Source organism: Prosopis cineraria, unplaced genomic scaffold (genome assembly GCF_029017545.1).
Source record: "Prosopis cineraria cultivar Desert tree isolate PC_DT_omini unplaced genomic scaffold, ASM2901754v1 PC14, whole genome shotgun sequence".
Lineage (NCBI taxonomy): Eukaryota > Viridiplantae > Streptophyta > Magnoliopsida > Fabales > Fabaceae > Prosopis > Prosopis cineraria.
In genome coordinates this window covers 2,672,192-2,687,508 of record NW_026555345.1, presented here as the reverse complement: position 1 = coordinate 2,687,508, position 15,317 = coordinate 2,672,192, and the positions used below count along the sequence as shown (strand labels likewise).

The window sequence follows — 15,317 nt, the reverse complement described above, 5'->3', positions numbered from 1 at the left end:
AATAATCAAATATTTGATTTTTTTTTTAGATTTTGATTATTTTTAAAATCTTAAACAAATATCTTAAATATTACTTAAAGTGATTTTTTTAAAAAAATGCTTTTTCTAAAAAAAAACCAAAACAAACGCCTATTTTCTCCTTTTTTTAATATGTTTTTAACTTGATTTATTTATTTATTTATTTTTTTGGGTTGATCATCGTCTTTCTCATTTTTTCTTTCTCCTCCTTCCATTTTCGAGTTCTGATTCTCAATAATAAAAAAAAAAATCTGACTCATACCATTTGTGTGAACCAACTCTGATTTCTGGCTCAACATCCGATTTCGGATGGCTCAATCCCAACAAATTATTCAAACAATCTAAATGTACAAGCCAAGCTGTTATACTAAATGGGTGCCGGCCGGACCGGACCAACTCCAGTTCGGTTTTGAAAATATCGTGTTTCACTACTATTATAGCCTCTGCAAATTTTGTTTTATTGGTGTACGATGACATTAACAGTAAGTCATTGATTGATTGATATAAAAGGTTAATTAAAAAATTATGTAAACCCTTCGTTGCGGACTTGCGGTACCGAGTCGGTCAAAAGCAAGCATTTGTCACGATCGCTGCAGGCGAGTGCGCTAGTGTGATCTGCTCGTATTTAAGTACACCACTGATTACTGATTACAGCTAATTTCTCCGAGTGTACGGAGGCCACCTATTTGGAAGAATTTATAATAGACGAGGTCGTTTGAATAATTCCGCGCCGTTGTTCTGTCATTTCCCAGCAATTTCCGTTGGACGTGTTCGTTTCAATTTCATAAACCCGTAGTCCAAGCCTTCCCCTACTGTTCCATTCCCTTCTCCTTTGTTTACTACTCATTCCTCACTCCTGCTGACTTCATTAGCTTCTTTTCCCATCCTCATCACTTCATTCCACAACTGATTGGAGCGCCAATTCTTCACCTGGGTTTCTGGTTGTTGAACTTGTGTGTATGTTTTTCGCGGATCTTCCCAAAAATCTGTACTTTTTTTCATGGGGTTTAGATGATAGTGACGATGAAGCGGTTTGGGTCTGTCATGTTTTAGTGTGATCTTAACTTGATCCTCCATGGCTTCGCTTCTAAGAAAATTGCGGCCTGCTGCGTCATCGTCGATTCACGATGATGGCAACGAGTTTAGCTATGAGTACTCGTTTGCAACAGAGTACAAGGGCCCTCCTCTCAATTTCTCCATCCCTCAAGTAACCCCTTTTAAAATTGAGCAAATCCCAGTTGCTTCCTTAGCTTCTTCTTCAGTTGATCAACTTTCCGTGCCAGTTATTCAACCTATTGTGAAATCTAACAAAAAGCTGAAACTTAATGGAGATGTTCTTGTTTCTTCAGATTCAAATTCTCCTGCTATTGAATTTGCTATCTCTGGCTCTGCTGAGTCAACGAAGACTGGCTCTTTGCGAGTTAGGGTGGATACAGTAGATAGGATAGATAAGTCAAGCTCGTTAAACAGAATTTATGATGCTTGTAAGTGTAGCACAGAAAATATATCACAGAAACTTCAGACTTCTGGGTCTTTTGGAGTTTCTGGCAGGGGTGAAATTGTTAGCGAGTCTCTTGAAAGTGAATTGAACCCCACAAATTCAGATACTGCAGAGTCAGGCTCAAGCTCGCGCTCAGCTTCTTCCGGCATTTTTTCATGCAGAGAAGATGACCGTAACAATAACGCACCGGTACATGTCAATCGGCCTTCAGTTGTGACTTTTCTTAGTTCAGAAGAGTCACTTGAGATGGCAGTTAACGAGAACTTTAGGGGTTCTGAGGTTGCGAGCATCCCTGTGAGGCCACATGCTGAGAGAACAGGGAAGAAAGGCACGTGCTATAGATGCAAAAGAGGAAATCGGTTCACTGAAAAGGAGATTTGCATTGTGTGTCGTGCCAAATATTGCCGATCCTGTGTTATAAGAGTCATGGGGTCTATGCCTGAAGGAAGGAAATGTATCACTTGTATTGGTTTCAGAATTGATGAAAATATGAGGATTACCCAGGGAAAGTGTTCTCGTATGCTCAAACGCATGTTGTCTGAGGTGCAAGTAAAACAGATAATGCAAGCTGAATTGAATTGTGAAACTAATCAAATGCCCCCAGAACTTTTTTTTGTGAATGAGGATCCTCTTGACCGAAGCCAGCTAAAGCTGTTACTGAGCTGTCACAAACCCCCAAAAAAGTTTAAACCAGGCTACTATTGGTATGATAAAGCATCTGGATTTTGGGGAAAGGTGAATATTATCCTTCTTAAGTTCTTATATTAATCTTGTTAATCTTCCTGGTGCTCAACCTTTATGAGGTTGAGTTCCTCAGATTTTACTGTTAATGCTTTAACAATTGAAACCCATATTTGTCGTACTGCAATCTAACAGGATGGTCATAGGCCTTGGCAAATTATTAGCCCGCAACTAGATGTTGGAGGTCACCTGCAAAAACATGCAAGCAAAGGAGACACAAAAGTGTCAATAAATGGCCGAGAAATTACGAAACGCGAGCTCACGATGCTGAAGGTTGTCGTACTGGGAATAACTATAATTTATTGAGGTTTACTGAGCATGTTGAATGAATCGAAGTATGTTCTGTTTGTTTGCAGCTAGCAGGAATCCCATGTGAAGGAACACCTAACTTTTGGGTTGGTGAAGATGGCTCCTACCTGGAAGAGGGGCAGAGGAATGTCAAAGGGCGTATATGGGATAAGGTGACTAGTGTGTTGATTGAACTTGCCTTTTCTTCCCATATTTTTCTTGCTATATCATTCGTCAATGATCGTGAGTATACTCTTTTACAGACAATAGTGAGGATAGCTTGTGTCTTTCTGCGTCTGCCAGTTCCTTCCAACCCCATAGCTCCCAGTGGTGAAAGCGAAGGAGGAGATAATAGAATCAAAGATAACCTTGTACAGAAAAACCTTTACAAATTTCTTCTCGTTGGTTCTATCAAATCTGGAACAAGTACTATAGTTAAACAGGTAGTAACAAGAACGCTGCTGGAGGGAACTCTTTTTCGTTGCACTGAGCACTGTTAATGGACCAAAGGAAAAATTTGATGTTGATAAGTTGAATAATTTAGCCTAATTCTTTTACTGCTTTCCGTTTCTCCTGCGATCATTTCTATATGATGTTGATCCCAAACAAAATGAAGTTAAAGGTATTGTACATTTATAACTGTTACAGACCTGAGCTCTTCAACATACTTGATTTTTATCGGTCACAGCTTACATTGCTAGTTGTCCTGGTCAGGTGATAGCTTTGTGCTTGACCCATATTTTCAGAATTTCTTCTGATATACATTCTATTTGGTTAAATTTTGGTATTTCTTGCCTTTTCCTTTGTATATTTGACGAATGGATAACACTTATGTTTGTTAAATAATCCTTGATTTGGAGTGATCCTAAAGACTGAATATTTGATCTCAGGCCAAGCGTCTGTACAACATTCCTTTCTCTGAAGAAGAGCGCCAAAATATCAAGTTGGTGATCCAAAGTAACTTGTATACATACCTTGGTATATTGCTGGAGGGGCGTGAGACTTTTGAAGAGAGCTTGTTGGAGAAGAGGAACGGACAGATTGCTGACGAATCCACTTCAGCTGGTAATTCTTTTTCCCTAAATGAAAATTAACCAGAAGGCTTGTTTGGATCAAATGATTGGCAGCATTCCCTTGACCCCTTCCCCTTTGCAAATCAGTGTGTGTGTGTATCATAAAGTAGGCTGGTTTTATAGATTCGACCACTCAGCATTATTGATAACTTGAGCGGGAGTTTTTTCAAATGTTCTATGATTTTCTTGCAGCCAGAGAAATTAATTAATGTTGTGTAGTCAATTGCAAACGGCAAAGCATATATGGCATTTCTTCTTTTTTAAGCTGAATGCTTTAGAATACTTCAATGCCATTATGATATCTTAATGCTTCAATACGTGCACACTCTGACTTACCTTTCAAAACAGTCCCGTGAAACTATTTACACGATGCTTCTGCGTAGTGATGGCTCTTTGTTAATTAGCCTAAAGAAAAAGTTCGTCTGCCATTAACTGATAGTTTATTATGGAAAGAATTTATTAACATCAGTTAGCAACAGGGAACACAGGCGAAACTACTTATACAACAATCTATTCCATTAGCCAAAGACTGAAAGCTTTCTCAGATTGGCTTATCAAATATATGGTTTCGGGCAACTTGGATGTGATATTTCCTGCCGCTACTCGTGAATATGCGCCTCTTATAGAAGAGCTATGGAGGGATGCAGCCATTCAAGCAACATACAACCGGAGAAATGAACTAGCTATGCTACCTAGAGGTGCAAGTTATTTTCTGGACCGGGTAAGATATTGTTTGGTTTTCAATCTGTTATTCATATTGTTTATGCCTGCTGAACATGAGTGATTCCTGCAACATCCTATTTTAGGAACCTTTATTCGGCAATGGAAGATATATTAGGTTCCATTAGGAGCAGTTAGAGACAAGAAGAACTTGAAAATTCAAACTCAATCTTGAATTGCTTTATCTAGATATTTCTAGAAATTTAGGCTGACTTTAAAAATTCATAACTTATTCTAGAAATCTTGGATAGAGCTGAGAGCTCATTCTTGTCTCTCTTTAAAGCTAAATGAGTCCTCTATATAAGACAAATACAAAACTTGACTTTGACTAAGCCGATCAATACAGTTTATTCGTTTAAATAGATTGCTCTGTTTTGCCCTTTCCAACATTCCAGAGTTTTTTCTTTGACTTTAAAAATTCATTTATTAAGTTATAGGACTCCAATTCATGTGTTCTTGAGCTTGTTAAAAAGCATAGAACCTTATCTATAAGGGAAAAATATACCACATGACTTTTGTGCATCCATTTAATACAGTTTAATAACTCTTTAAAACTGTTTAATTCTCAATCATACTAGAGTCAGATTTCTGCGTCCTACCTTGCAAAATTCATATCTAAAATTATAGAGCTCCAATCAAAGTGATCTTGGGCTTGTTTGAAAGATTGAGATGCCTTCTCCAAAAATAAAAACATGAAACAGAACTTAGATAAGCCCAGATTATATAGTTTACTCATAAATGTTGAACACTTAGTCTGTCCACAGAACTAACTCTAGAATTCATAGGTCTACTTTCAAAATTCATTGTAAATTCTACATCTTTCATATATATGTGATCCCTAGCTCATTTAAAAGCTTGTGAAGTCTGCCATATGATAAAAATAGTAAACAGAATTTTCTCTGGCGAATAAATACAGTGTTCTAAAAACATAATGTTTCGATTTACTTGCTTCACTACTTCCAATATCCGTTTCTCAACCTTGTAATCCCATGATACATACGTTTGATTACCCTCATATGAGATTTGTTATAAAGCTTAGAATGTCCTTTATCTAGGTTAACAATTTCAAGAATTATAAGTCATTAGATCCAGTTTTTGATCCAAACATGAAACTATAATGAAAACTCCCATTTCCAACATAGCACTTACTAGTTATTTTCCTTAAACTCCCATTCTAACTAGTTTATATACATAACTCATATAAACATCTTTTCAGGACATACAATTCAAAGAAACAGGACAGACTACAAATCTTCTAAAGTCACTTGATTTTACATATATTTTGTAAATCATGATACCAAACACGATATATGATTTAAACTTGACTTCTTGCTTTTTCTTCTCTTCAAAACTTTCTTGCTCTCTTTGATACAAAACTGGAACCTGTTTTAGTATATTATTTGGAGTGTGAGATTATAAAATGTCAGTAGCAACATATACTCTCATATCAAGTTATGACAATATTCAAGCAAAACCAGTTTATCAACAAGCTTGTAGATACGGCATGTTTCAAAATGCAATTCTCAACTTTGCTCATGTAAAGTCAATCATGTACTCCAAGGAATAGCCATGGAAATAAAAAGAATACATAAGAAGCATCAATAAACTTACTTGCAATAATTCACAGAACTAGTAACAGGCCTAACTACTAGAATTAAAGCCATAACTAAAAAGAGAGTATATATTGCTACCTTGTTTCCTAGCATGAGATAATCTTTTCCTTCATCCTAGCTTATTGTCACCCTTACTCCTGCATCTTTACACTCTCAAGAGCAGCCTCTTGTTTTCCTTTTGTTTCTATACCTCTTCTTCACTTTCTTTAAGTTTCTGATTGGCAGAGGAAAAATGAACGAGCAAAGACATGTAAAGCTGATGCGCCCACACACACACACACACACACATTGAAAAAGGGAGTGGTTCGGTATTTTAATTTATAGATTAAACTGATTATAATTTTTAGTTTAAAAAAATTCTCAAATGCTGCCACCTATTTTATCTTTCTTCATAGTAATTCTAGATTCTCGCCACCTAATATAATTTCTTCTTTAGCAGTCTCATCTATTGCCACATAAATCTCTGCTAATCTAAAGTGATGCCACATAAACCTTTTCTAATCTAAAGTGATGCCCCACACACACATATACTCAATTGATTATAAAACCGCTGTGTGTGTATTTAGAAGATAAAATTTGATCAGTGAAGAAATATCAATTTGCCACCCAATCCATTAGGGTAAATCTTAAATGTTGACGCACAATAAATTCCAAGCCTTGAAAATTTGTTTTAGAGCCACGTAATAGATTGAACATTCACTTCAATTCCCATATCATGACATAATCCATTTTGGCTAAATCAAGTCGCATAGCCAAGATGATAAGTTAGTGGGAGAGAGAATTGAGGTGCTTACCACTTACTCTTTCCATACATTTTGGTTCACACACACACACGCATTCTTCTCCTTTCATTTGTATCTTCTCCCTCCTTTTTCCTTGATTACATGCCGCATAACATTCCTTGAGCCATTGTAAACCTTGTTGGCTACCAATAATACATTGCTTTACTAATTCACATGTGTGATTGCAAGATACACACGCACACGCACACGCACACATTCTCACCACTAGTTTAATTCATAATTTGATTCCCAATTTCTCACTAATTCTTATCTTAATATCTTTAATTTCTCCCTTGAATCATAAGTAAACATGGTCTCTTTAATCTTATCTCATCTTGTGTTAATTCTTTTTTTCTCATATAAATGCATGGCAAATTCCAATTACCATGAAATAACCTAATTACATTTAAATAAAGATTAACACCTTTAATTTTTCACTTTCCTTCTTAAAATATTATTTTGATGCCATAAGAATATAATTTGGACTAATTTATTATGATTAAGGTTCTCCCTAATTCACTCGATAATTTAGGATGTCATTTAGTTTAAACCAAGAATCTTTATAATTTAATCCTTGCTTGCTTTGACTTTCTTTTCCTAAATTTTTCTGTATATTCTAGGCATCTTTAAACTTTTATGGATCATAACTTGTGTCCACACTCACTGTAATTTATAATCCAATAAATTATATATAATAAGTGGACATGGGGTAAATTTCCTAAAAATTCCTTAACTATAAGGATTTCTTTATTTTCTCTCTCTTACCTTGAGTACATCGCCTTTGAGTTCCTATCCAATTTGGAAAATAGCATACTAATCAAAACTTCTTGCCTACACCTACAAGCACTCAAGTCTAAATTTCAGGATGTTACAATTCCAAGAGTTGATATTAATGCAGATAGTTTGAATTTTGAACATGTTAAAATTTCTATATTGCTGCCTCTTTTTTCTTTTCAGTGAGAGTTTGGGTGATTGATTTGACACAAATGAGAAGATCAAATGAAAAAGAGAGATCAACAGAGCTAGTGTTGAAATAAGAGTTCATCACTGCATCAGTGTAGTTTATATTTTGGACTTCTGGATTATCAGTAAGACATGAGGCTATTTGAATCAATTAAGTATAAGTTGGTATTGAGACGATGTGAAACCAGATAGAGGGAAGACTATAAGTTTAATTTATAGTTCTTAAATGAATGATCTTAATTTTGCAACAAGTTGTGATAGTTTTTTTTTTTTTTGGTGGTTTAAATTATTTGGATATGAATGTATGAGGTTCATAACATCACTTTAGAAAAGAAGGCTAGCTTATCATCAATGTCTAAATAAATCTCTGGATGCAGGCTGTTGAGATTTCCAAGGTAGACTATGAACCCACCGACATGGATATCATGTATGCTGAAGGGATAGCATTATCTAACAGTCTCACTATGGTGGAATTTTCATTTCCCAAGACAAGTTCTGAGGAATCCTTGGACCCTGAGTATCAGCATGACCCTTCTCTCAGGTAGCTTCTCTTCTTTTATGCAATTTTAGTTGTGATCTATAAATGCTTCAACTTTATTTTGAGATCAAACCTTGTGATCATCTTAGCTTTTGGGTGATGTAGTGAGTCTTATTTTAGTTCAAACCAGGAGCTTTCAGACATCACCCAGGCATGATGATGGATGAAAATAACTTGTCTATAGACAAAAACCCCATTTTAATACTTGAAAGATTGCTGCCACTAATTTAATACTTCATTATACATAAGTAAAACTTCACTATATATGCCATGTTTTTGAGTGCAAAGTATCTGATCGAGATATGCTGTTAGTTAATTTTTTTTTTTTTGGGTGCCCCCTTGCCCTAATACAACTTCACCTGTAGGTACCAACTCATCAGAGTACATCCAAGAGGCCTTGGAGAAAATTGCAAGTGGCTGGAGATGTTTGAAGACATGGATGTTGTCTTGTTCTGTGTCGCCTTAACTGATTATGATGAGTATACTGTAGACAGGAATGGAGTTTCTACCAACAAAATGATGGCAGCCAAGCAACTATTTGAAAACATAATCACTTATCCTTCCTTCACTAACAAGAAATTCCTTTTGATTCTGAACAAATTTGATCTGCTTGAGGAAAAGATTGAACAAATACCTCTAACTCGATGCGAATGGTTTTATGACTTCAATCCAGTGATCAGCAAGAATCAGAACCGAGACAATAATTATACTAATAACCCTCCATTACCTCAGCGAGCCTTTCAATTCATTGCCACCAAGTTTAAGAGGCTTTTCCATTCTCATACAAACAGAAAGCTGTTTGTTTCATTGGTCACCGGGTTGGAACCCGATACTGTTGATGATGCTCTCAGGTATGCAAGAGAAGTTTTGTTATCGGAAAAATGGGATCCTTATATCACAGGTGAGAAGTTTGAGAACACTTCAACATCTTTTGATGAGATTGAGACAACCTCTTGAGGGTTCCTCCAATTCGTCAAGTCTGTATAGGGATGAGTAAAAGAAGAATCAAGAAAAAGATTCAGAAAGTTCTGACCTGCTGTCATGGTGCTACAAAATTCTTTGTACATATCAAGCCATAAAAGATGCAGAACATAAATAAGATCGTCTCTGAATTTGATATGAGGGGACAAAAGATTTTTTTTATAATTTTATTCTCTCTATTCTCACAAGATAAACTGCAACAAATATCCATAGAGAAGTGAACCCCCCCCCCTTTTTTAAAAACCTTTTTCTATTATTTTTCAGTCGTTGTCTGATGAAATTGGTATTTTTTTTTGTTTTTTTTGAAAAATATCTCGATGAGAAAATCCTGTACCACAAAGTAACAATTTCCAAACTTCTTTGAGTCGATGTACCATATCATTGTCAAGTTCTGGCCAATGGAAGAACAAAGTAAACTTCCTCAAAATGCTTGTCCATGTCCTCTCTTGCTCCTCTTTTACTCTGATATGAAGTTTCTGCTACTCATACTCTTAGCAATAAACTTGTGAGACTACGCTCACAGGGTTCAAAAGATATATAAATCTCGTATAACACTGATACGCAGAGTTTGAATTGTCAGCGGTTCAAAAAACATTATAAACTCTAGCTTGTGCTCCCAAATATTTAGCCTAGCCTATTTGCATTTGTCATGGTAAAATGAGGGTTAAATTATATTTTTTAAGAGATGCCTAAACTCTAAATTTTATATTTTTTTTCCTTAAAATATACAAACCAATTCAACACTTTTTTTTTTTTAATAAATGAGTATAACATAGTTTTTAATGTCAGAAGGAGAGTATAAATTGAACGATTTTGAAATGTGGTTGATGCAGCCAAATTTAACATACGGTTTTGCCAGATTCCACTTGTAAGGAAAGACATCAAACAGCCAATGTGGCTTTCTGTGTTAAGACGTGGCAATTTGTCTCTCACAAACAACGGAGGGTTTTTTTTTTTTTTTTTTTGGTTTGATTGTTTAATGGCAAACTTACTTATCCCAACCAAAAAAGTAACAAGGAAAGAAAGAAGGCCGGCCGGCCAAAACCTTATAGCATTTAGAATTTGGAATTTCTATTGTTAGATTTAGATGTTCCTATTGGAGAGTCTCCATCATGACTAGATTTTCTGTCTCATTAGAAGGCTCGGATTTTTCAGGCTCGAGCAAGAAATAGTTAAGCACAGTTTATGCATAATTTTTTTTAATTTTCCTTTTTTTTTTAGTAATTCGATCAATTAAGTTCAGACGAGACTCTGTGGCTTCTATTACCTTTCGCCACGGGAGCGACCGTGTTCTGTCAAATTGTTCTTGGATACTTAATCAAGATTATAAGAATTTGATCAAATTTTCCAAATGCTTACCCTGTTTCTGACAAAACACGACACACACAAACTTTCGTTTTCAAGGAATCAATCCCGCAACATCGAACTCCAAAAAAATTAAGAACCGTGTCAAGTTGGGATAAGCAAAAAGACACCCAAGTTTTCTGTTAATCGCCTGCAAAATTTCGAAGAGTCCAGAAACGAATCAGAGAGACAGAGATGACGCAGGTGATGAGGAACATATACCCAAGTGACTCTGACAGGACCATACAACTTACATTAATTTCACAGAAACTTGGTACTAATTACACTTTCCTGGATCTAACCAAATAAACTGATAGACATGCATACATATAAACACAGAATGTCTAGAAAGACACGAGTATATCAGCAAGGAGCAAAGCGATCCATGAGCAGGGAGACAGTGGATTCTGACATCTCGACGGGTGGCGTATTCTTGAGAATGGTTTGGTTTCGAGGAGATTGAGGAGATCGTGAAGATGATTCCTTGGATTTGGAGGAGGACGAGGTGGGGTTGGAGTTGGGAGAAAGCAGCTTGTCTCTGAGCTTTGAGAGCTCTCCCACACACATCTCAACCATAGCCGACATATTCAGATGCCCTAAAGCAACAAAAAGATGCCTTTTTTCTTCCTTTCACTGCACTTTCGAGTTTGGAGCTTGAAATGAGCCTCTGCGACGGGACACCTGCTTTATATAGACAAAGCCACCCCAAAAAAGCGCGTTCATTTGATTCCAGCGGCTCCAGTAATTATTCTTAATAAATTTGAGTCAGGGCTCCATTAACTGACATAACAGAAATTTTCATAAACAGAATTAGTTTGTTAATATTATAGAAATTGACATAAAATGAACATCTTTTCTTTGAATTTTAATTAGCGATGGTGTGACTGTGAGAGATCAATTTTTTTTTGGCTAGGCCCAGCTCTTGTTTGCTGTCATTTTTAATTTACAAGATTTATTCTTGAGAGAATGGCAACCAATTAACTCAAAGAAAGTTCAAAGTACTAAACTTTAAAAATTTATAATTTAAATTATTAATTTTATAATTTCATTACAATTAATTTATAATTTATATTTTAAATTTAAAAAAAAATTACTTATTTTTTATTCATGTTAAAATTTAAAATATGAGTTGTAAATTTATTACAATAAAATTATAAAAATGAGAATTAAATTTATAAATTTTTAAAATTTAACATTTTAAAATTTAATTTAAATTAATTAATCACTTTAAGATCTATTTGTCATTCTTTATTTTTTTAATAATACTTACATGAGTAAGTGGAAAAGGCAGGATTAGGAAAATTCCGCCGAGGGGAGAGAGGGAGTGGGGATAGAGGTGCCACATAAGGAAGAGGTATGCTCTCACACACAGTTTCGTGTATTCGTTGGGCAATTTCTATTGGCTGCTATATAATGTTGTCTCTTTTTTATATTGAAATCCGGAATTCCATCCTCTTCATACGGCACTCGATACATTTTAAAGTACATTAAAAAATCATTTTATTAACTCCTTTGTTAACAAGTTTATTAATTAAAAGAATATGAATATTAGAAATAATTACATTGCTTTACTCCTAGAAATTTGTTCTAGATGTCAATTTCATCTTTTAATTTAAATTTAATATTTATCAATAAGTTCTTAAAATGTTATACTCATGTATAATTACACCACATGTGTGTTTAGATTATATGTCTTTAACTTAACGTAAACGTTAAGAATCGAACATTTTGGTTACTTCCCTGACTTGAGCTTCTTCTTCTCTTCTTTTGGGTGGTTTTTTTTTTTTTACAACAATATACAATATATTAAAGGGAGGGAGTGTATAAGTTTTTTATTTATATTATTTTATTATCATATATTAATATTATATCTATTGAATATAGAAAGATCTAAATACTTTGTTATCGATTTGGTTAAAAAAAGAAGAACTTGTTTTTTTTTTCAATAAAAAAAAAGGAACTTGTTTCAGTGATTGAGAATTTGAGATGTATGAGTGTTTTGATAATCAAGGGAAAGGATAAGATAATCACACAGAAGTTTCTATCCATTTACTGTATTCTCTTATTATAGTTGGAGTTTATTTATTCTTTTACGTTACCAGTTTGAAGACTCAGAACATCACACTTAAGACTTTTGCAAGATAAATTAAAGTATTTAATTTTTACAACATCGTAGTTTTAAGAATGATCCAAAATATCAGCTAATCATTAGTTTTTTTCCTAATTGTATTATCTAGGGGTATATATGAATATTGTGAGAATACTTTAAATTGATCATTTTTAAAAATACTAACAGTAATTGAAAAATAAACATAAATAATTATTCTCAAAATACGAATATAATAACTTTAATCAATTACGCTTCCAGCTTGACATAAATTATATGGTATTTAAATGTCATTAATATTTTATTAGCATCTAGGTGTCATTTCTCATTGCAGATTTCACGGACACTTTAGTTGTTCCGCCGTTTTTCAGGTTTTAAGGAATTTTTTTCATGATTTTCTTTCACAATGAGATTTGTATATTATTAAGTTCATACACTTGAAAATTACATTCAGAGTGTATTCAAATCTGATCTGATGACAATGCCAAGAAACTTCACACAAAAAGAATTGTTAGCACATTGAATTAGTTAAAAATTATTGAAATGTTAAAAATTAATTTAAAATAACGCCTTTCGGTTTGTATTTAGCTTTAATTAGCAGCATGAATATAATTTAATTTATTTGATAAAAATAAAATATTGATTATGGATTATTATACAAGCATAGAACTCTGGAAGCAATTACTTTCAAATGTTTTAGCTTTTGGTGAGGTAATTAATTTCCTTTCATGCACCAAACAATGCGTATTGAAAAAGAAATATGTTTGCTTGGTATATATATATATATATATATATGTATATATTATAGAAATATAATTTTAATATCTTTTATATTGTAAAGTTTGTTATTTTCGTTATTATTCATTTACAGTGGAATGAAACAGCAACAAAAACCTTTTTCTTTTTCAAATTTTTTTTTGTTTAATTTAAAGATCATGTGGGACGTATAGTAAAAAAAAAAGTTTGTACATAGTGAATGTGAGATTCATGTTAAAAATGTTAGATAGAAAACAATATATGTTAGTATTTGTATTTTGCATATATATATATATATAGATAATAAATTGTAGACAACAATTAGAACTAATATCTTCAAATAATAAATTATCTTTATTTTCATATGCATAGAGTAAAAAATTATAATTATGAATTATCTATATACTCTATTAAACTTCATATATTGTAAAGTTTAATGGGATTTATTGTTCATCAAGGTTTTTTGAAGAGCAACCCCATTAAACTTTAATAATAATAATAATAAATGTTAGAGTTGCAAGAAAGAAAATGTGAGGGTTGATATGTAATAATGATATTATAAAATTTAAATTTACAGAATTATAAAAAATATGTGTGTATAATTTAATGGATATTTTTATTGGGATAAATAAGCATATTACCCCTTGACTTTAAATTCAGTAGTACCATAGACTCTAAACTCATCTATTGTGAAAATATGATTTTAACCAATTATTATTTTACAATCTTGTTCAATATTAATTTTTTTATATGATACTTATTTGTAATTTTATAAATCATTTTTTATAATTTTTATGTCATTTTTTATAATTTTTCAGTTAACTAATGATCAAAAATGATTGGGTGCTCAATGCTCCACTTTGAAAAGTTGAAAGAGAAAATTTTACTGTATAAAAATTTAGGATATCAAGTATTCTAAAGCAAATAGTTAAGGAATAAAAATACTTTTCAACTTTTATATAAATTAATAAAATATGATATTTTAAGTACACAAAAATAAATTATTTTTTAATTTATATATTTTGTTTTGTTTTTTTAAGTATTAAAATATCCCTGGAGATGGAATAAATCTAGTTCTTTAAAAAGCATAAACAAACACAAATATCTAAGAAAACCAGGGGCTGCTGCGAATTTTAGGCAAAACGAAAGAAATGTGCCTTCGGAATAATTTTGTAGGTTACGACAAGTCCATATATAAAGACAATTTCTTATAATGGAAGAGAGAGAGAGAGAGAGAGAGAGTGAATGAGAAAAGAAGAAGATGAAGGAAGAAAAGTGTATTTGTGTGGACTGTAATATCAACAATGGAGAATTACATTCAAAAATTATTTAAAAAATTTATTTATAAATAAAAATTAATAATAAGTTCTATTAAAAAAAGTAACGTTTTAATTTTAACAATGATCTATTTTATATTAATTTTTATTTATAAAATAATTTTTGAATGTGATTCTCTTTGTTAACAGTGTGAAATTGAAAGCTTGTCTCGAACTCAGCCACTAGATCATTTCAAGTAATTTCAGAGAAAGTTCAAAAAGAAAAAAAAATTGTAGACTGTCAATCAAATAGGGCTCTTGGAAAACTCAAAAACAAAATTAATTCTTTGAGGGTAAGTTAATCTAGTTAACAAGGATACAAATTTATAATTTTTAAATTTCGTTATTAATATATAATTTTTATTGATAAACTTTTTTTAAAAAAAAGTCAGTTAAATATCTCAAAAAATATATTTTATATTTTTTATAAAATAAAAATAATTAATTTTAAAGTAAAAATTGATTTAAAATTAATTTTAAAATTAAAAAATTTGAAAATTTGAATATTCGGTCAAGTTTTGGATTAGGTTTAACCATTAGAGCTATTCAAAAAGTTTGAGTCTATCGGGGTTGAAT

At 32.7% G+C, this 15,317-nt stretch overlaps 1 protein-coding gene and 1 long non-coding RNA gene across 2 annotated transcripts; one reads left to right on the top strand and one right to left on the bottom strand.

Moving 5' to 3' along the window:
* The first annotated feature begins 525 nt into the window (after nt 1-525).
* LOC129292687 (extra-large guanine nucleotide-binding protein 1-like) lies at nt 526-9,587 on the top strand. The gene is made up of 8 exons (XM_054930288.1): nt 526-2,254; nt 2,396-2,533; nt 2,617-2,721; nt 2,812-2,991; nt 3,439-3,613; nt 4,101-4,342; nt 8,077-8,240; nt 8,603-9,587. Exons 1-8 carry the CDS (start codon nt 1,094-1,096, stop codon nt 9,192-9,194), a joined length of 2,757 nt encoding a protein of 918 aa, XP_054786263.1. The 5' UTR covers nt 526-1,093; the 3' UTR covers nt 9,195-9,587.
* LOC129292688 (uncharacterized) lies at nt 5,472-8,610 on the bottom strand. The gene is made up of 2 exons (XR_008588946.1): nt 6,033-8,610; nt 5,472-5,724 (listed from the first exon to the last, which is right to left on the bottom strand). It is a non-coding gene; the product is annotated as an uncharacterized LOC129292688 (long non-coding RNA).
* Nucleotides 9,588-15,317: the final 5,730 nt, after the last annotated feature.

What these genes read in the sequence shown, in the direction of transcription:
- LOC129292687 (XM_054930288.1), top strand. Translation starts at nt 1,094, where the DNA reads ATGGCTTCGCTTCTAAGAAAATTGCGGCCTGCTGCGTCATCGTCGATT. An exon ending in GCGAGCTCACGATGCTGAAG is followed by an intron (nt 2,534 to 2,616) that starts GTTGTCGTACTG and finishes GTTTGTTTGCAG; the next exon opens with CTAGCAGGAATCCCATGTGA. An exon ending in AAGGGCGTATATGGGATAAG is followed by an intron (nt 2,722 to 2,811) that starts GTGACTAGTGTG and finishes ACTCTTTTACAG; the next exon opens with ACAATAGTGAGGATAGCTTG.